Below are 22,554 nucleotides of genomic sequence, written 5' to 3' on the forward strand. Positions count from 1 at the left end.
CATTCCACACTTTTGTCTCCATAGCTTGCCTACCTGTGTGAAAAAAATTTGGCAGAATTTCAGCACAGGACTATGCTAAGTGCATTGCCCATAATGCGAAATGGGTTTGAATTCTTTTGTTCCCTCTTCATTTCCATTGACTTAATTTTTTCATTCATCTTTAAATTTTCTAGGTTTTACTGTTCTCAATTATTTAGAAATGTCAGAAAAACATTATATCATATAAAACATACAAAAGTCAGCACAAGTTTTTTTCTGATATTCATAAGAGCTGACGGCATTAGTTTGTGTCCAGTTGCAGATGTGTACAGAAATTCCAAAAGGTTAAAAAGTGTGCTTTTTTGAAAATTTCAATTAGACTTAAAATCATTCCTGTACTAGCAGGATGTGTTTAGTCCCTTTTGACTTAAAAGCTGCTTGTAGTTTTAGCCATTTTGGATCTCAAACTGCACTCTAGGTCAAGGCTGAATCTTAATTCTATCTGAAAAAGCCCTTTCTGCTAAATTGAATAAGTTGGCTCAGACAGGGCTGGCATAATTTTCAATTTCACGTTTTGCAATGGAATGAATGTTCAATATTTTATTGAAACTATTTTTATTCTAATAGAAAGAAGAAAAAGATGAATCTGAACCAATCAATAAAAAGCAAGATAAGAAGAAGAAGGGCCAGAAAGTCTCAAAATCTAGTTTTGAAGATGATGAAATGGAAGGTAAAGAGTTTGAGCTACCAAAAACCAAAGGTCAGAAGCAAAAATCTGAGCAATCAGATGAAGAAGAGTTCATTGAGATACCTAAAGGGAGATCCCAAAGTCTTGCACAAAAACTAGAACTTTCAGAAGGTGAGGAAGTTGATACTAAGAACTCAAAAGCAAACTCGGACAGTGATGAAGAATGCAGCGAGTTCCCTCAAAAGAACAAGAAGAATCAAAAAAGTAATCAGGCGAAGAAAGATGAAAGTGAAGGGGAGGATGGAGGAGATTCTGGATTCAAACTAAAAACAGCTGCACAAAAGAAAGCAGAAAAGAAAGAAAGGGAGCGCAAGAAACGGGAAGAGGAAAAGGCTAAACTTCGTAAGCAGAAAGAAAAGGATGATTCTGAGCGACAGAAAAAGGAAAAAGAGCAGGAAGCTAAAACTCAGAAAGCTGAAGCTGAACTTGTTTCTAAAAATGTCAGTGAGAAAATGGATGTTACTCCAACTGCTGAAGTTAAGGGAATTGAAGATACTACAGGTGCAGAAGGTACTGTTTTATATATCTGATTTCTATTTGTAAAAAAACTGGTTGTTGGACCATTTATTTTTACCTTCTGAGCTATTTCCTTAAAGTATTCATTTTGAAAAAGGTCACATTTGGTTGTCAAACCTTGCATTGGAAGCCAAATGGCAATAACATTTCATGGTTTTCAGTTGGTTTTCTTTAAAAAAAAAACTAGTCAATTTCTTCTGTTCCTGTGTACAATAAGGTGAAGAATGTGATCACACTTTACCTGTCACTGTCTTCATGCCCCTTGTTCTTTAATTCTTTTCTTTCTAATCCTGACTCTTTTATTTTGTTTTCTTCTGCATATTTGTTTTTGTGTGTCTGTTTTTTCCATTGTCCTCTCTCTTTTCCTTTTGTTTTTGGCTGATGTTGTGGGTAGTGTGCCATTTTGTTGTAGGAAAAAGGCAACAAGTAGATGCAGGCAACATTAGGAATCGGGATTTAATGGAAGTCAGGCCTTTTCCTCTAATTTGAGGAAATTTTTGCTTGCTAATGTTAGTAAATAGTTAATGATTTAAACTTGAGAATCTGATTATTATTGAAACCACATTGTTGGCTAACCAATAAAGTTAGATTTGCTACCAACCACGCCATGCAGCAACCCACAAGATCGTGCATAGGCCCTATTTGAGTTAATGTTTTTAGGTGAATGTGCACCTCGGGCAACACTTAGAGTCATAGAGATGTACAGCATGGAAACCCTTCCTATTCATATACCCATCCAAATGCCTCTTAAATGTTGCAATTGTACCAGCCTCCACCACATCCTCTGGCAGCTCATTCCATACACGTACCACCCTCTGCATGAAAAAGTTGCCCCTTAGGTCTCTTTTATATCTTTCCCCTCTCACCCTAAACCTATGCCCTCTAGTTCTGGACTCCCCGACCCCAGGGAAAAGACTTTGTCTATTTATCCTATCCATGCCCCTCATGATTTCGTAAACCTCTATAAGGTCACCCCTCAGCCTCTGACGCTCTAGGGAAAACAGCCCCAGCCTATTCAGCCTCTCCCTGTAGCTCAGCTCCTCCAACTCTGGCAACATCCTTGTAAATCTTTTCTGAACCCTTTCAAGTTTCACAATATCTTTCCGATAGGAAGGAGACCAGAGTTGGAAGCAATATTCCAACAGTGGCCTACCAATGTCCTGTACAGCCACAACGTGACCTCCCAACTCCTGTACTCAGTACTCTGACCAATAAAGGAAAGCATACCAAACGCCTTCTTCACTATCCTATCTACCTGTGACTCCACTTTCAAGGAGCTATGAACCTGCACTCCAAGGTCTCTTTGTTCAGTAACACTCTCTAGTACCTTACTATTAAGTGTGTAAGTCCTGCTAAGATTTGCTTTCCCAAAATGCAGCACCTCGCATTTATCTGAATTAAACTCTATCTGCCACATCTCTGCCCATCTGGACCCATCTGGTCAAGATCCTGTTGTAATCTGGAGGTAACCCTCTTCGCTGTCCACTACACCTCCAATTTTGGTGTCATCTGCACACTTACTAACCTCTTATGCTTGCATCCAAATCATTTTTGTAAGTGACAAAAAGTAGAAGGCCCAGCACCAATCCTTATGGCACTCCACTGGTCACAAGCCTCCGGTCTGAAAAACAACCCTCCACCACCACCCCCTGTCTTCTACCTTTTGAGCCAGTTCTGTATCCAAATGGCTAGTTCTCCCTGTATTCCATGAGATCTAACCTTGCTAATCAGTCTCCCATGGGGAACCTTGTCGAACGCCTTACTGAAGTCCATATAGATCACATCTTCTGCTCTGCCCTCATCAATCTTCTTTGTTACTTCTTCAAAAAACTCAATCAAGTTTGTGAGACATGATTCCCAAACACAAAGCCATGTTGACTATCCAGAATCAGTCCTTGCCTTTCCAAATACATATACATCCTGTCCCTCAGGATTCCCTCCAACAACTTGCCCACCACTGAGGTCAGGCTCACCGGTCTATAGTTCCCTGGCTTGTCTTTACTGCCCTTCTTCTTCAGTGGCACCACGTTTGCCAACCTCCAGTCTTCTGGCACCTCACCTGTGACTATCGATGATACAAATATCTCAGCAAGGGGCCCGGCAATCACTTCTCTAGCTTCCCACAGAGTTCTCGAGTACACCTGATCAGGTCCTGGGGATTTATCCACCTTTAACCGTTTCAAGACATTCAGCACTTCCTCCTCTGTAATCTGGACATTTTGCAAGATGTCACCATCTATTTCCCTACAGTCTATAATCTTCCATCTCCTTTTCCACAGTAAATACTGATGCAAAATATTCATTTAGTATCTCCCCCATTTTCTGTGGCTCCGCACAAAGGCCGCCTTGCTGATCTTTGAGGGGCCCTATTCTATTCTCTCCCTAGTTACCCTTTTGTCCTTAATATATTTGTAAAAACCCTTTGGATTCTCCTTAATTCTATTTGCCAAAGCTATCTCATGTCCCCGTTTTGCTCTCCTGATTTCCCTCTTAAGTATACTCCTACTTTCTTTATACTCTCCTAAGGATTCACTCGATCTATCCTGTCTATACCTGACATATGCTTCCTTCTTTTTCCTAACCAAACCCTCAATTTCTTTAATCATCCAGCATTCCCTATACCTACCAGCCTTCCCTTTCACCCTGACGGGAATATACTTTCTCTGGATTCTTGTTATCTCATTTCTGAAGGCTTCCCATCAACAAATTTCTTGTGCATTCCAAAAACAATTCAAGGCTGGGTTGCAGCTCATTTGCTGTAAATGCCACAAGTGGAATTTTGTGGGTAGCATTGTGATCCAGACTATTGTTTCTGTGAAATGTCTGTAGTTGGAGGAGCTTAAGTTTAAATGTGTTGATCTAGAATCCCTCATGTTGTGGGGTTTCAGGGAGTGTGACGAAAGACACCTTTTAACCTTTATATTTAAATAATCTTTAGAATTATTTAATGATAGGGGTAAAAAAAATAGCGTTCCCTCTAATTTTCCTTCCTGCTGTGTGGACCTCTAAGTGGCAGTGACATCCAGAGCCTGAAGTTAGTGCCAATCATTGTGTGTGCAACCTTGGAGCAGGTACCTGTATGCACAGATGCACACCTTAGTCACATCTGTGCTGTGTAGGTACAAGGATTCAGTTTGTAATGGTCGAGTCTGTGCCCTTGATTTTGGCCAACAGGGTATCCAAGGTACTTGGTACCTGCATGAAGTAGAAGAGAGACTAAAGGGGAAATTAACCATTGAATAAGGGTGCAGGAAGCTATTCAGTTGTGGTCAGCATAAAGGTTTGTTGTACTGATAGGAAACTGTATGCAATCAATCCTTTTGTACTGCAATGGTTACATTTTTGTTACAGGCAACATGCATTTTAGAAACAGCGCCCTCACTTAGTCAGTTGCGTTACAGCAAATTCGCATTGATGGAATGCACGTTGTAACGGAAAGGCCTGTACTGCAGGGAATAAATACTGTTCTCTGAAGCTCCATTGGCAAGTTCAGAAGTTTGCTTAACTCCAAAGTGCCGGGATTAAAGATATCTGTTTGTAGATGGGAAGGATTCAGTTGTTGCGGTGCACTTGGAAACCAATGTCATGTCTAGAGTTAAGAATAATATTTTACTGAAGAATAGTAATCTTGGCATGGTTACCTAAATCATAGTCCATTTGACATGGGGATAAACAGATTAACAATTTAAATGCAAGGCTGAAGGAATGGTGTAGAAGACAATGGTTTTGTTTTTAGGCCACACAAAGGGAGCTGTTTTTTTGGGGGGCATAAAATTCACTTAAACTAGGTTGGTACTAGTCATAGTCACAGAAATCATTGTGTTATAGAATGCAGAAAAGGCTCTTCAGCCCATTGACAGTGTCCTGGTGAATTGAATAACTTGGAACAGTGGATGGCGTTTTAAGCTACTTAAGCAGGCTGATGCGTGAGGATTCAGCTAAGAGTGACTTCAGAATGAGCAAAGCAATTATCGTCTTTTGGGGATGGTGTGGGGAAGAGAATCAAATCTGAATGGACACATTCACAACAAATGTAATCTGTTAATAGCATAATCGTTAATTGCTTCGATCTACTAGTCATTTCAGAGACGTGATCGCATGATCACATTTGAAAGTCAAAATTCCTAAATGCTTTCTATTTTAGAAGGGATAGGTGACATTTGATAAGCAGGAGTAGCAGCCCTGGTGGGAAAGAAATGGATAAAGGTGATTGTGAAAAAGGAAAAAAATCATGAACTAGAATCAGTTTTGAGTGGAAGTCGGAAACAAAAGGACAGAAAGTGCTCTACAACCCCAGCCTGTACAGCCTCTCCTTATAGCTCAAATCCTCCGTCTTTAAACGACGGAGTTGTTTAAAGACTCCGTCATAGTAGTTGAGGTGAGGGGAGGAGTAGAAATCTGGAAATTTGAGATGCATGTAGTGAGGGCAATGCAGTAATCGTGGGGGACTTGAATCTTCAAGTAGATTTGGGAATCCAAATTTTCAGTAATCACAAGTACAAGTTTATAATGCGATATGAGTGAGTTTTACAGATAACACGTTGATTCTTCCATGAGGGAACAGGCTATTTAAATCTAGTATGGTATGAAATTGTATTAATATGCTTTTTTGGTAGTGTAATACTTAGATTTTGCTGAATAAAAATTGCATTACTATTCTAATGGATGCCCTAATGAATTCGGAATGAAAAGATTTGACAAAATCTTTCTCTTTCATCACCAAAAGCTTGTATTAAAAGTGTCTCCAGTACTAAAATATAGTAGAATTTCATATTAGGTTTAAATGTGAATGGGTAAATGTAAAACTAGGTTGTTAAATGAAACCAATGCAAATATGTCAGTTTGATGGGGAGGTCATCAGGCAGATTGAGAAAGTAAATTAAAAGACATGACATTAGAATGACTAGCATTTAAAGAATGAAAACATAATTTATAACAAACAGACATGCCTTTTAATGAACTTCCTTGATGCATAAAACCACCACAGAAAAAATTTCTCCAGTTTTAACTAATGAGGCCTGCTTATTCTGATGTCAAAAGGAGTAGTAAACCTCATGATTGTGAATTCTAGAATTGAGAGTCAAGAAATTTGATTACAAAAAGAGAATATGAGATTTGATGAGCAAGAGGCTAGAAAACAAATTGTTAGTACTTCCCTGGTTTGTGAGTGGGAAAAGATTGGTGAAGGTAAATGTGGACATTGCCTCAAGGGGAGGTAGTGGTATAGTGATTGTTATAGCACTGCTAATCAAAAGGTCTAAGCCAGAGGTGGGGAACCTTTTCATGTCGGAAGGCCACATTATGTTAGTTGTCATCTAATAAGGCCGCATCCAAGAATCTTCAATTATATTTTCTTCAAAATTCACATTTTTAAAAATTGTGACGGTCAGTCTGTGAGGATTATTTCGCTGAATTTTCTTTTACTCTCTGGTATTTTAAATACATTCACTTTAAGATTAAAATTAAAAATAATAAAGGATGAAAAAACATATTAATAAAAGATTTGTTCTGCAAAATTTGGATTCATTCAAAAAACCACACACAATGGCCTAGAAGGCCGCAGGTTCCCCATCCCTGGTCTAAGCTAATGGTCTGGGCATGTGGGTTCAAAGCCTAAATTGCCAGCTAGTGCAAATTTTTATGCCCTGCTAAGGTAGTGTGTTGGAAATGATGAAATTATGAACCATTATGTAGCTGTATTAAACTCTACTTCCCTTATAAACTGCTCTCCCCAATCCATGCATGCACATACATAGATAACATCGATGTTATAGTTGGAGGGATGCTACAAGAGCTTTAGCTGAGAAATTATGTCTTGGGCCCAAATGTTTTCAGCTGCTCCTTCAATTACCTTATTTGTCAAAATGTCAGAGGTGGAAATGATTGTTGGTGATTTCACAATATTTAGCACTATTCACGATTCCTCAGATACTATATCAGTCAATGTCCCTTTGCAGCAAGACCTGGATAGTCTCTATGCTTGCACAGATGTTGCTTGCCACTTAAGTGCTAGGCACTGTTATCTCTAATAAACAGTGGCATTGCTATTGCTGAATGGACTACTGTCAGCATCCTTGCTGTTACTATGACAGTAAACTGAACTGGACTAGTGAAATGAATAATATTTACGGTTCAGGTCAGAGGTTCGGCTTTTTGTAGTGCTTGACTTGAGCTCCACTCAAGCAACATTTAAAATTCAGTGTCAGCCTGCAGATTGGCACCCTGTGCACCACCTTCACTCACTCTCTTTAGTTGAAACTTTACTGCTGGAACAGCACAGCAGGTCAGGCAGCATCCAGGGAACAGGAGATTCGACGTTTCGGGCACAGGCTCTTCTTCATTCCTGAAGAAGGGCCTGTGCCCGAAACGTCGAATCTCCTGTTCCCTGGATGCTGCCTGACCTGCTGTGCTGTTCCAGCAATAAAGTTTCAACTTTGATCTCCAGCATCTGCAGACCTCACTTTCTCCTCACTCTCTTTAGCCCTGACACACTGGAAGTTGTCTTTCATCTACAAGGTGCACTGCAAAATCTCTACATGCCTCCTTTGACAACCCATTCTGTGTTCTCACCAACTAGAAGCACAAGGGCATATGTTAACCTCCAAGCCACCATCCTGATTTGTGACAATATTGTAGTTCCTTCACTGTTGCCATGTCAAAACCTTGGAATTCCCTCCTTAACAGCAATGTGGGTGAACCCTACGAATCAAGAACTCTAGTGGCTTAGGAAGAGAACTCACCACTACCATTGCTGCTGTGGTATTTAGGGTTGGGCAATAATCTGGGCCAAGCCAGCAATGCCTGAATTCTGTCAATGAACATTCTTTTTAAAAAAAAAAGACACACCGAGGAGTTAAAATTATAATAGAGTCATAGAGATGTAAGGCATAGAAACAGACCCTTTGGTCCAACTCGTCCATGCTGACCAGATATCCCAACCCAATCTAGTCCCACCTGCCTGCACCCAGCCCATATCCCTCCAAACCCTTCCTATTCATATACCCATCCAAATGCGTTTTAAATGTTGCAATTGTACTAGCCTCCATCACTTGCTCTGGCATGAAAACGTTGCCCCTTAGGTCTCTTTTATATCTTTCCCCTCCCACCCTAAACCTATGCCTTCTACTTCTGGACTCCCCCTATCTCAGGGAAAGATTTTGTCTATTTATCCTATCCATGCCCCTCATGATTTTGTAAACCTCTATAAGGTCACTCCTCAGCCTCCTGACGCTCCAGGGAAAACAGCCCCCACCTGTTCAGCCTCTCCCTATAGGTCAAATCCTCCCAACCATGGCAACATCCTTGTAAATCTTTTATGAACCCGTTCAAGTTTTGCAACTTTCCGATAGGAAGAAGACCAGAATTGGAAGCAATATTCCAACTGTCACCTAATGTCCTGTACAGCCGCAACATGACCTCTCAACTCCAGTACTCAATACTCTGACCAATAAATGAAAGCATACCAAACGCCTTCTTCACTATCCTATCTACCTGCGACTCCACTTTCAAGGAGCTATGAACCTGCACTTCAAGGTCCCTTTTTCAGCAACAGTCCCTAGGACCTTAGCATTAAGTGTATAAGTCCTGCTAAGATTTGCTTTCCCAAAATGCAGCACCTTGCATTTATCTGAATTAAACTCCATCTGCCACTTCTCAGTCTATTGGCCCATCTGATCAAGATTCCGTTGTAATCTGAGGTAACCTTCTTCGCTGTCCACTACACCTCCAATTTTGGTGTCATCTGCAAACTTAGTAACTACACGTTTTATACTCACATCCAAATCATCAATCCTTGTGGCACTTTACTGGTCACAGGCCTCCAATTTGAAAAACAACCCTCCACCACCACCCTCTGTCTTCTACCTTTGAGCCAGTTCTGTATCCAAATGACTAGTTCTTCTTGTATTCCATGAGATCTAACCTTGCTAACCAGTCTCCCATGGGGAACCTTGTCGAATACCTTACTGAAGTCCTTATAGATCACATCTACTGCTCTGCCCTCATCAATCCTCTTAGAGTCATAGAGTCGTAGAGATGTACAGCACAGAAACAGACCCTTCAGTCCAACTCATCCATGCCAACCAGATATCCTGATCTAATCTAGGCCCATTTGCCAGCACATGGCCCATATCCCTCTGAAACCTTCATATTCATATACCCATCTAGATGCCTTTTAAATGCTGTAATTGTACCAACCTCCACCACTTCCTGTGGCAGCTCATTCCATATATGCACCACCCTCTGCATGAAAACGTTGCACCTTAGGTCCATTTTATGTCTTTCCCCTCTCACCCTAAACCTATGCCCTCTAGTTCTGCACTCCCTCACCCCAGGGAAAAGACCTTGTCTATTTATTCTATCCATGCTCCTCATGATTTTACGAACCTCACCCTCTGATGCTCCAGGAAAAACAGCCCCAGTCTATTCAGCCTCACCCTATAGTTCAAATCCTCCAACCCTGGTGACATCCTTTTACATCTTTACTGAATCCTTTCAAGTTTCACAGCATCCTTCCCATGCAAAGGAATAAAAAATATCGTGACACTGAGGAGCTGGTCACTTAAACCCATAGTTTCCATGTCATGTGCTTCGTGTGCACAAAAGTAAATCCGTTTTATACCACTCCCCTATCCCACAACCCTCATTATAATAATCAAACACGGAGTATGATTTGCACTTTTGAGGGCTGTTTCAATTTTACGGTAAGAGTAGCAATCAGATGACGAAATCCCAAACATAAAGCTCCAGCAAAAATTTAGTAAAGTTAACTCAATAAAAGGCAAAGATATCTGCTCTGCTGGTTTTGCGCGCATCAGGTTTATGCGATAAAATAACTGAGGTGCAAACTATTTTAGTGCATATGCTTTGCTTTATACAAGGTTTTGGACAGTTATGTTAGCTAGTTGTGTGCTTCATAACACTGAATATTGTTCCAAGAATTTTAGCAGTTACCTTCTGCAAATGTCTCTAAAATGTAAATTTTCTTCAAATTTTCTCCTCCATCCATTACCCTGCACCCACTCTACCCTCACAGAGAATGAGAATGTTCACGGAGCATCTGCAGTTCATGAATTGCTGATCTCTATAGTTGTGATGAGATGTGGGGGTACATCTCCAGTTGGTCCTCATGTAAAGTGATCATTGTGTTCCTGAAAATCATGAAATCAAATGAAACAATTTAAAGTGAAATATGGCTTCCCATAAAAATCAATGTTAAAGCCCAAGTTAGGTTCCTACAGATAGTCTTTGCTGAGAAAAGACAGTATACATGTATAAATGCTGTACCATATGTTTACTCTCAGCTGAAATAATTTTCAAGTAAAATAAATCACAAAATATAAAATAGTGTACAATCTGGTATGTCAGGGTGTTTCTAAGCAGAAAGCATTAGTTGAGTACATTCCTCAATGTTCATATTTAAATACAATAACTTTCAAAATAAAACTTTTTACATAAAAATACAAAATACAGAGAAAGGTTGATTATCCGAACAACACGGGCAGGGAGTATTTTGTTTAAATAATTGAATGTTTGGATAATCAAATGCCGGAGAACGTAGTTTAGCCAAGCATTGGGACCTTGTGAATTTACCCGGATAATCCAAAATTGGGATAATCAAATGCCAGATAATCAAGGTTCCTCTGTATAGAGGACAATACAAAAGGACAAGTTTAATAAATTAAAGTTAAACATCTATCTGATTATGTTTTAATTGACTGGGCTCCATCTTTTGACAGAGCTATTGTACTCAAGTATACATTTTTGACCACACGCATGTGTGGTGAAATTGTATCAGTTATAATTCTCAATCTCTCAGAAGCTCCATTACAGGTCCGTCTACAAGAAATCTTCTAATATAAGACTGAGTGACTTTGGCATCCGCAATCTTATCAATTAACCATTTAGTTGTTTTCGTGACATTTTTGTAATCTGAATTTAAGTCCAAATCTTTTCCAGCCATAACTTTGCTTTAATTTATCACAGCATTTTGTTCAAATCAAATGTCTTTACAAATAACCAACTAGCCAGCTTTGGCTTTGCTTTACCAATGTGACATTATTGTACCCTGGGCAAGTAAAACAGAAGAAGCCCCATGTCCTTTTCTTCAGTTGCAGGTATTGCTGGCTGGCTTACATTTATTGCTTGTCCGCAGTTGCTAGAGGGGGTGGTGATGAGCTGCTTTCTTGAACCATTGCAATCCGCGTGCAGTTGGTAGACCCACTATGCCCTTAAGGAGGGAATTCCAGATTTTGACTCAGTGATGCTTCAAAAAACTTTATCAAGTTTGTGAGACATGATTTCTCACGCACAAAGCCATGTTGACTATCCCCAATCAGCCCTTGCCTTTACAAATGCATGTACATCCTGTCTTTCCGGATTTCTTCCAATAACTTGCCCAATACCGACGTCAAGCTCACTGGTCTCTAGTTCCCTGGTTTGTCCTTAACATCTTTTTTAAACAGTGGCACCACGTTAGCCAACCTCCAGTCTTCCGGCACCTCACCTGTGACTATTGATGATACAAATATTTCAGTAAGAGGCCCAGCAATCACTTCCCTAGTCTCCCACAGAGTTCTAGGGTGCACCTGATCAGGTTCTGGGGACTTATCCACCTTTATGCATTTCAAGACATCCAGACTTCCTCCTCTGTAATATGGACATTTTTCAAGATGTCACCATCTATTTCCCTACATTCTATATCTTCCATATCCTTTTCCACAGTAAATACTGATGCAGAATGCACGTTTAGTATCTCCCCCATTTTCTGCCTGGTGAATAAGAAAATGACAGAGGCTTTATTAGTCTTCAGGTAGAACATGTAAAAGCATTCTGGAAATAAATAGGGAACCATGGGTCTAGTGCGAATGGTGGATCTTGAAGAAATCAGTGGGAGTAAAGATAATAGTACTGGAGAAATTAATCAGTTCTCTTGGTCTTGACAGCCTGCAAATGAGGGTTTGCATTCATTTTGATTTTCCATAGATCAAAGAATGGTAAAACAGAAACAGAGGGCCAGATGTCCGAGAAGTTTTGAATATTTTAATAATTCCCGGACAGTAGGGGAGTTATCTGACAATTTTCCAGCAATATTTATTTCTTAATTAACATCAAGATGCGGTCTGGTCATTTCAAATTGTTGTTTGAATTTATGTGCAAATTAGCTACCTCACTTTCCTGGTCATGTTCATCACTATACAGTGACTAGAGCACTGAATTGGTTTTAAAATGCTCTGAGACTTTCTAAGGTTTTGAGAAGTGCCTTATAAAAATGTCTTTCTCCTCCTTTGTTATGTGTAAAAGAAGAGGACAGTAGGTATATGGGACCATAAAAATTGAAAGTTCCACTTCAAGTCAGCGCCTTCCTGATATGGAGCTATGTCCACCTTCACTCGTTGTTACTGTGTTTAAATCCTGGAACCTGTCCCTAACATTGCATAAATGAACTTTTCCTAGGGGTTCAAAACTGTGTTCACCATCACCTTCTCTAAAGCAATTGGGGACCACACTAAATACTGGCCTTGTCGGTAATGCTCTTCTCTGTTTCCCATATGATTGACTGTTGAACGGTCAGAAATTATTTAGTAATTTTGGAATGCTCAACTATGGAGACTGATACCAAGTATTTATTCAGCTCCTGCCACTTTGATTCCCCATTGTTATTTCCGTTAATGTTGTTTCCTTTGTTCTGCGAGGGGTGTGTGTTCACTTTAGCTTTTTTTTTAATAGATATTTTTATTAGAAATTTAACATTTTTACAAGTTTACAAAAATAAACAAAACTCTCAGATATAAACATTGATATACAATTAGCTCAAATATACAATAGCCAAAATTTGACAAAAAAAAACAAAACAACAAAAAAAAAACCAAAAAGAAAAAAAAACAAACAAACAAACAAAACTCAACTATCTACTAATCTAACCTACAACTAACCAGGGTGTATATTTAAGTCTCTTACATGCTCGGGATGTGTTAGCATCAGATATGATAAAACCCGTATTTGTGCGGGATTCCTCCCCCAAGGGGCCGCGGACCAGCCAGGTTTGTAATCTCAATTAAATAAAAGCCCTTGTTAGGATAGCCGAAATATCTGTATTTATGTAATTCAAAAAGGGCTGCCATATTTTATAAAATAATTTGGTCTTTCGGTGCACCATATTTGTAAGGAAGTCAAGGGGAATACATTCCATAATTAGTCTGTGCCAATTTGAAAGTCCAGGGGGGCCCTCCGCCACCCAGTTCATCAAAATATTTTTCCTTGCACAGAAAGAAAGAATAGAAAATAGTCTCTTCCCGTACGTGTCCAGGGAGGAAAAGTTCGAAAAGCCCAAGAGGAGAGATACGGGGTCCACTTTTATTTCCGTTCCTAAAATTTCTGTCAGGGTACTTGCTACTTTAGTCCAATATCTATGGATCTTATGACAGGTCCATAAGCAATGTACAAGAGTGCCCACCTCTATTTTGCATTTAGGACACATTGGAGATGCTCCTGCCTTAAATTTTGCCAATCGAACCGGTGCTATATGGGCCCTATGAAGTATCTTCAGCTGGATAGCCTGGGTTCTGTTACAAATAGTAATTCTTCTAGCATTTTCCCAGATATCATTCCACGTTTCTGTGGAGATTTCTAGTCCCAGATCCTGATCCCATGTTTTAAGCAGATTATCCATATCTCCCGATACTTCATCATGTAGTAAATGATAATTATTACTGACGGAAGATACCCCCACTGGTCGTAGGACACTACATTCTCTATCGGATTTATAAAGACCAACTAATAACGTAGTCTTCTTCTGTATATAATCTCGAATTTGGAAGTATCGAAAGAGGTCTCCATTGGGTAATCCGAATTTCTGACGCAGCTGTCCGAAAGACATCAGGACCCCATCTTTAAATAAATCCCCGAGACATGAGATACCCCTGGATCTCCAGAGTTTAAAAGTGGCATCTGTTAACCCCGGTTGGAATCCCCATGCTCCCACTATCGGTGCATAGGGGGATGTTTTATGTGAATTACCCTCATTTTGCCGCATTATATTCCAAGCCTTGATTGTATTTAGTATTATAGGATTTTTACAGTGATCTGTAATGATTTTCCTCTTGTCTGAGAATAAAAGGTTAATAAGTGGGTATTTTACTTGAGAAGCCTCGATGTCCAACCAGATTGATTGTGGATCAGACAAGACCCAATCAGCTATGTAACTTAATAGGGAACTTAATTGATATTTCCTAAAATCTGGGAAGTCCAATCCACCCCTTGCCTGTGGAAGCTGTAGCTTCTTCAGCTTAATGAGGGGCTGCCTATGATTCCAGATAAAGGAACTCAGCCAGCCGTATAATTTACATAAAGCCGTCCTCGGCAGCATCACCGGAAGCATTCTCATAGGATATAGGAGACGGGGCAGGATATTCATTTTGATTAATGCTATTCTACCCAACCAGGAAATTGGCAGGTCTCCCCATCGCTGGAGGTCCTGCCTTATCCTTTCCAATAAATACACAAAATTAGCCTTATACAACTGACCAAATACTGGAGTAATAAAAATGCCTAAATATAAGAAACCCTCCAGGGACCAGCGAAAGGGAAAAAGGGAACCGTCCGCTAAGCGGGGTATCACAGCAAGGCCACCCATTGGCATAGCCTCCGATTTTGAAAAATTAATTTTATAGCCTGAGAATGCACTAAATGTATTAATAACTTGGATTAAGCGAGGTATGGACATCAAAGGGTTACTGAGGAATAGAAGAACATCATCTGCATAAAGGGTAATTTTATGTTTACCTGTACCAATCCTTGGGGCCACTATATTAGGATCAGCTCGTATAGCTTCTGCGAGTGGTTCAATTATTAGCGTGAATAACAATGGCGAGAGGGGACATCCCTGACGGCAGCCCAAACCCACACTGAAGCTATCCGAGCCTAATCCATTGGTAACCACAACTGCTTTGGGATCACTATACAATGTTGAGATCCATTTGGTAAACACCTGTCCAACACCAAACCTCTCCAATGTGTAAAACAAATATGACCATTCGACCCTATCAAATGCCTTTTCTGCGTCTAATGAAACCACTACTCCTGGTATCTTTCCCTGATGACAAGCTTGAATCATATTCAGAGCCCTTCTAACATTATTGGATGATCTACGGCCCTTAATAAACCCCGTCTGATCCTCCTTTATAATATGTAGCAGTATCCTTTCTAATCTCAGTGCTAACGTTTTAGAGAGGATTTTAAAATCTACATTTAGCAAGGATATTGGTCTGTATGATGTACAATCTTCTGGGTCCTTTCCTTTTTTAAGGATAAGAGAGATATTTGCCTCTTTCAGCGAAGGCGGGAGACAGCCCTGACTATATGCATAGTTATACATGTCCATAAGTGGACCAACCAGTATTTCTGTAAATTCTTTATAGAATTCAGCTTGAAAGCCATCTGGGCCCGGCGCCTTACCATTTTGAAGGTGCCTAATTGCATCAACTATTTCTTGGGGTGTAAGAGGAGCATTTAGGACCGATACTTGTTCTGGAGTTAGGTCTGGAAAAGTCAAAGTTTTAAAAAATGACTGCATCCTCTTTGTCCTATCTTCACAATCCTGTGATTTATATAACTCAGAATAGAATTCTCTAAAGGTCGCATTAATCTTTTTATGATCATGAGTCAAAATACCCGTACTTTCCTTGATAGACGTAATAGTCTGAGGGGCCTTTTTTTTCTTTGCAAGAAATGCTAAGTATCTACCCGGTTTGTCGCCATATTCATATAACCTTTGCTTTGCAAATAATATTTCCCTCTTAGCCGTTTGAGTAAGTGTAGTATTTAGAGCTGTCCTAAGAGCTGTAATCCTTTGCAATTTAATAATAGAAGGTCTATCAGTGTATGCTGTTTCAGCCGCTTTTAAGCGGGCTTCAAGCAGACGCTGTTGTTCTCCCTTTAATTTCTTCTGGGTCGCTGAGTAGGAGATGATCAAGCCTCGCGTGTAAGCTTTGATGGTCTCCCACATCATTGACGGGTTGCTAGCTGTACCTGAATTAATTTCTAAAAAAGTTTTAAATTCTTGAGAGAAGTACTTTACAAATTTACTATCTTTCATTAAGAAGGGGTCCATACGCCAATGCCGAGGGGATGTCCCACTGTTCCTCGCCTTAGTTTCCATATATACAGCAGCGTGGTCAGAAATTGCTATATTACCTATTTTACAGGATGATATGGAATTTAAAAAAATCGAGGGGGCAAAAAACATATCAATTCTGGTATGACATTTATGTGGATTAGAGTAGAAAGAAAAATCTCTACCCTGTGGATGAAGACATCTCCATACATCTACTAATCCTAATTCTTTGTTCAGATCCATCAATTGTCTAGATCTGGGAGATACTCCTGCAGTACTCTTGGGAATCCTGTCTATTTCCGGATCCATAATACAATTAAAGTCTCCCCCTATAATTATATGACGGGCATCAAAAGCCATCAATTTTGAAAAGGCTTCCGTTATAAATTTAAAGGGGTGTGCCGGGGGGCAGTACAAATTTAAAATCCCATATTCCTCTCCATTTATGAGGGCTTTAATCAAGATATATCGTCCAGATTCGTCTTTTATCTGCTTTAGGATTTTGAAAGGGAAATTCTTCCGAACAAGAATAACAACTCCCCTGCTTTTTGAGCTAAAAGAAGAAAAAAAGGCCTGATCAAATCCGCCCTGTCGTAATTTCAAGTGTTCTTTATCTGACAGGTGTGTCTCCTGTAGGAGAGCTATATCAACTCTTTCCTTCTTAAGATTTGATAATATTTTCTTCCTTTTAAGTGGCAAATTACTCCCCTTGACATTCCAGGTGCACCACTTAACCGACTGATCAACCATAATCCTCTGGGCCAATCCGAGACCCCTCGGGAGGGGGAACCCTATCCAGAACATCCCGAGCGTGGAACATGTAAAATTTACAAAAATAAAGCCTCTTTAATACACCCACAACAATACAGTAAAAAACTATTTCTAAATAAAAAAAATATAAAACGTATCTAAGTGGAGACTTCAAAATACATATATACACATACACACACATATACATACATCCCTCATATATACATAAAACAATAACAGAAAACAACTCCGGGGGGGGGGGGGGGGAGAGAAAATCAAATCCCTCTCCCCACCCCCCATGATAATATTAAGCAGTAAGGTAAGAAAAAAAAGGGAGGGGATATAAACCAAGGGGGGGGGGGGGGGGGGGAGGCAGGCAGACCAACATCCATTATGTCCTACAGTTTATCTAAGAGAGTCCAAGAATTCCTTAGCCATTTCTGGTGATCCAAAGTTATATACGGATCCTTCATGGTTAAAGCGTAACATCGCTGGGTAGCGTAAGGAGTACTGAACATTTAAGTCCCTTAAACGCTTCTTCGCCTCGTCGAATGCCTTCCTGTTTCGAACCAGTGCCGGGGAAAAGTCCTGAAATAGCATGATCTTGGATCCTTTGTAGATCATAGCTTGGGGGTCTTTTCCGAGATTTCTAGAGGCTTCTGGGAGTATCTGCCTCTCCCTGTAGCTCTGCAGCCGGAACAGGACCGGGCGTGGGCGCTGGTTCGAGCCGGGCCCGCGTATTGCTACCCGGTAGGCCCATTCCACCCTTACCTGGCCTGATCCAGCTTGCAGATTTAAAAGTTGTGGCAGCCACTGCTCCAGGAATGCTGTAAGCTGGCCTTCCTCTTCCTATTCGGGAAGGCCCAGCAAACGAATATTTTTTCGGCGACCTCGATTATCGAGGTCGTCAATATGATTTTCCAAGGTCCGGACTCACTGCTCGAGAGTCCGGACCTGATCCACGGCCGATTGAGCGGTTGTCTCGGAGGTCGCGGCCTTTAGCTCCGCCCCTCCGACTCGGCGTTGAATTTCTTCAATCTCACGGTCGTGCTTCTGCAGCGCGGCCGAGAGCGACTCCCAACGGTTTCTGGATTTGACGATGAAAGCATCGATCTTCGAGTCAAGCTTGGAAAGCATTTCTGCAAGACTTGCTACTGTTGGTAAGTCCCCCGGGCGGCTGTGGACGCCTCTGCTGCAGCTGGAGAGTGTGGGGGAGGGGTTCCTGCTTGCTGAGAGCTGCGGGCTCCCTTCCCTTTAGTCATTTTAACTTAGGATTAAGTTGTTTAAATGTAATATTACACAACTAATTGAGTTACTAAACTATTATAAATGATTTATAAATGATTTGGTGAGCTTGGTAGGGGGTAGGTGTGGTGAAACGGTTAAAAATTATGTCCCAATACATGTGTGAATCTAACCGGAATGGAGGTGTTGCTTAGTCCCGTGTGAATCTTATTACACACCTCCCCGTGTGAATCTTCTTATCTGTATGTAACCAGAATGGAATGTGTTATATCTGGAAAAGAGTATATCAGCTGGAAAAGTCTCCAGTTCGGTGAGTCTGCTCCGGGGTTACGTTTAACCGCCGAGCGTGGGTTGTTGGCAACCGCTCTACGAGAACTGACGGCTCCCAGTTCCGGTAACACGTAGAGTGAGTATAAGCCAGACCCGGGAGTCTGCTCCGGGGTTACGTTTAACCGCCGAGCGTGGGTTGTTGGCAACCGCTCTACGAGAACTGACGGCTCCCAGTTCCGGTAACATGTAGAGTGAGTATAAGCCAGACCCGGGAGTCTGCTCCGGGGTTACGTTTAACCGCCGAGCGTGGGTTGTTGGCAACCGCTCTACGAGAACTGACGGCTCCCAGTTCCGGTAACATGTAGAGTGAGTATAAGCCAGACCCGTTGTAAGTATGAGACCTGGTTGTGGCGACGCTGCGGGGAATAAAATGCTCATATTCTAGCAGACTCGCCTCTTGGTCGTTTGTTCTGTGTCAGACTACTCTCCTACGAACCTGACCTTGAGATTTTTTTAAAACAGTAGGTGACCCACTGTGCCCAAGTCTTGGGAGGAGCACTATAGACTCAGTCTTACTGGGTCGCTGCCATCTTGGATCCCCCCACTTTAGCTTTTGATCAAATCACTTCTTAGCCTCCCAAATTTCAGGAATAACAGTCCAGCTTTGGGTGGTCTTAAAATTTGTCAGAAAAAAATTGAAGTCTTTGCAGACTGTATGTTTAGTGCCTCAAATCTGACTCCATTTTGTTAGTGGATGAACTTTGACAAAGAACATTTGAGAATTATCGTGCCTGCTACTGTCCTTTTTATCATAGTCATGGACATTTCTCATGCCTTGCATTACAAATGCATTAGTATTTGTCTGAATCAGTGGGTTTTTTTCTTACCCATTTATACTAACAATGACCCACATCCACTGGTTGTAACCTTTTATTTTACTCAGTGGTCTAGCAAGTTCTGTGGCTGAGTCAAGCCTTTTCTGTTTCCATGGTGATGACCTAACCCAGGACTCCATGTGTTAGTTTTAAGCAGAATCTGCTTTTTTTTTCTCCCCACATGCTGTACACTAATTCAGGAATAAGATCAAATTAATAAAGTTGTAATAACATGAGAAGTAAATTTGTCATCTTACTTTAAAACAATGAGATATTGAAACTTAGTGCTGAAAATAAATAAGACAGTTGATTAGTTAGCATTCAGTTTACATAAATTTCATATTTCCACAAATTTTAACTAGTTATGAGGTACAACTGAGACAGTTCTAAACCTCCCTCTAAACGTACTGAGTACCTTGCGCTTTCAAATCACCGTAATATTGCAGAACAGTAATTGAAGAAAAGCTTGCATTGTTTAATTTGTGCATCTTTTCAAAAGAAACCTAATATTCTGCCTCTGCTTCAGAGTAATCCAGATTTTCTTTTGCAAATTTCTTTCTTTTTTACCAACTTGCAAAAGCCCTGAGAATCTCTGTTGTATGTTTTTATTTTATGTTTGGTTCCCAATTTATCATTTTGTTTCCTGTCCTTGTTTTTTTTTCTAAACCTTAACAATTCTCAATCTTCTTACTCTTTTACATAGGATGTGGGAAAGATTAGTGGTAAATCAGAGGATTAGCAAAGTTTCAAAGACCAACAAAAGATGACCAAAGACATAATAAAGAGGGAGAAAATAAACTCTGAAGATGCTGTGTGAATTTATCCAGTTAAACTACCAAGTGCTTCTAAAAAGATGTGGAGGAGCCTTATAAAATTGAAACTAACAGCTTGGAAATTGAACTGTCTTCCGTGCTAGCCAAGCAGAAGTTGCTGTGAATTAGATTAGTAATATGAGGATGGGCACTGCCTACATTAGACACCCAGTTGATGTTCAAAAAAAAATTCACCAGTATTTTTGGAGGAAATTATTTTGTTAGAATGTGACAGGGGCAAAATGAAGTTTGCATAATATTTAAGCTGTATAACAATTAGGAAAAAGCAAAACAAACTCTAGATTTCGGTGTCTTTTCTAATGGGTTTCTCCTTGATATGTGAAGGTAATGTTGGGTTGAGCAGTTTGATGAGGATTTCAAAATGGTTCCGCTTATTTTAACTTGCAGGTGAAGAAAATGATGGGGAGAAAAAGAAAAAAGACAAAAAGAAAAAGAAAGATAAAGATGAAAAAGAGAAAAAGAAAGCTGGTCCCAGCAAGGCTACTGTAAAAGCTATGCAAGAAGCACTTGCAAGATTAAAAGAAGAAGAAGAACGACAAAGAAGAGAAGAGGAAGAACGTTTAAAACGATTGGAAGAACTGGAAGCCAAACGTTTAGAACAGGTATATTATTAATTAATTGATGGAATGTTCAAAAATTGATTTTTGCTGAGAGGCAAATGGGGAACATTCCATTTGCTTTCCCTATTAACTGCTGAACTTGGATGCTAGCTTTGTATGATTTGTTCAAAAGGACCCTCCAATTCCTCTGTACTGCAATTTTCTGCAGTCTTTCTCCATTTAAATAATATTAATCTCTATTCTTTCTGTCAGGTTTAAAGTGTCACATCTTTTCCACATTGATTTCCTTCTGCTGAGGTTTTACCTTCTCACTTAACCGGTCTGCATACTGTGTTCAAGTCATCCTCAACACTTGCATTCTCACCTGCCTTTTGTGTTGTCCAGAAATTTGGACATAGTATTTTCATTTCTTACTGCATCCACAATCTCTTTCACCTCCCCCCCGCACCTTACTTCCCCGCTCTCGCTCTCGCTCTATTAAATGAGATACAAGTGTTTCACTGCAAAACTCTGGAAAAGATTAGTCTAATAGGACATGGTATTATCAGTTCAGTAACTTCTATTTGATTGCAATCTGTAGCAACATCAACTGTGATCTCTATAACAAAAAAACTGAGTCTCCGACAGCAACTTCAGGGTTTCTGTATATAACAATACACTCAGAGCCAAGTCATTGTTGTCACCTTTAGAAAAATAGTTATGAGTGAATGCTAAGTTTTCTTGTCGATGTTATCATAAAATCAAGTGGTTTCTGGTTCTTTAAAACCTGCTTTTATTGAAAAAATATGGGTATTGCAGTAATTTGCAGTAGGTGTTCTCAAGAGATGTGTCAAGGTGTGATATTTCTGAAACATATTACCTTTTGAAGGCACAATGCTGCATCCTGGTTACTAAGTTTGTAATACTTAAATAATCACATGCCTGGTAATTCAACAAATGCAGGAAGATTAATAAAACTACTGTATGCAGTAGTTGTGGGTTTGTTCATCGGGCTGGGAATTTGGTTTGCAGACATTTCGTCCCCTTTCTAGGTGACATCCTCAGTGCTGTGGAGCCTCCTTCTGTTGTTTGTTGTTCACGGCAGTGGTCGGTGTATGGACCACTGCAATTAACAACCAGAACTGGCAACCGAAGCATCAGAAACAAAACTAAATAAATTCCAACTGATGCAGTACAGCGGCGCTTCACAGGAGGTTCCACAGTATTGAGGATGTAAACTAGAAAGGTGATGAAACATCTGCAAACCAAATTCCCAGCTCGGTGAACATAGCCACAACAAATGCAACTGACACCCGAGCTACCAATCTTTACGCAAACTTTAAACTACTGTATCTCAACACAGCAAAAACATGGATGCTACAATAAAACAGGGCAAATAGAAAATTCCACAAAGCTGGTGATACTCTGTTTAAAATCTCTGCATCATCAGATATGTACCAGTTGGAACTTTGAAATGTATTTTGGACAGTGAAAATTTCCTCTCAAGCATTTCTGAATGAGAAAGTGAGAGTATGGCCTGCACTCCTAAATTTGCCAGTAAAGCTTTTGAGCATATAACTTTGCTCTGTAAAGTTAGTCCTGAATTTCCTCTGTTTGCTACATCCGAAATTAAAATGTGACTAATCAAAAACCTTGAGACAAAACTGACTTCAACACTGGAAAATCT

The 22,554-nt window shown here is 40.2% G+C and overlaps 1 protein-coding gene across 2 annotated transcripts in view; it reads left to right on the top strand.

The window, feature by feature from the left end:
- The window catches only part of eif5b (eukaryotic translation initiation factor 5B), a 94,809-nt gene that overhangs the window by 16,553 nt on the left and 55,702 nt on the right, over positions 1 to 22,554 (top strand). For both annotated transcript variants that reach the window (XM_043691680.2, XM_043691682.2), the window contains exons 4-5: positions 607 to 1,237; positions 20,716 to 20,930. In XM_043691680.2, coding sequence (XP_043547615.1) covers positions 607 to 1,237; positions 20,716 to 20,930 — 846 coding nt within the window. The remainder of the gene's footprint in view (positions 1 to 606; positions 1,238 to 20,715; positions 20,931 to 22,554) is intronic.

The sequence above is a fragment of the Chiloscyllium plagiosum genome, unplaced genomic scaffold (assembly GCF_037043375.1).
Source record: "Chiloscyllium plagiosum isolate Xiang-an unplaced genomic scaffold, Cpla_swu_hap1 HiC_scaffold_6, whole genome shotgun sequence".
NCBI classification, from domain to species: domain Eukaryota; kingdom Metazoa; phylum Chordata; class Chondrichthyes; order Orectolobiformes; family Hemiscylliidae; genus Chiloscyllium; species Chiloscyllium plagiosum.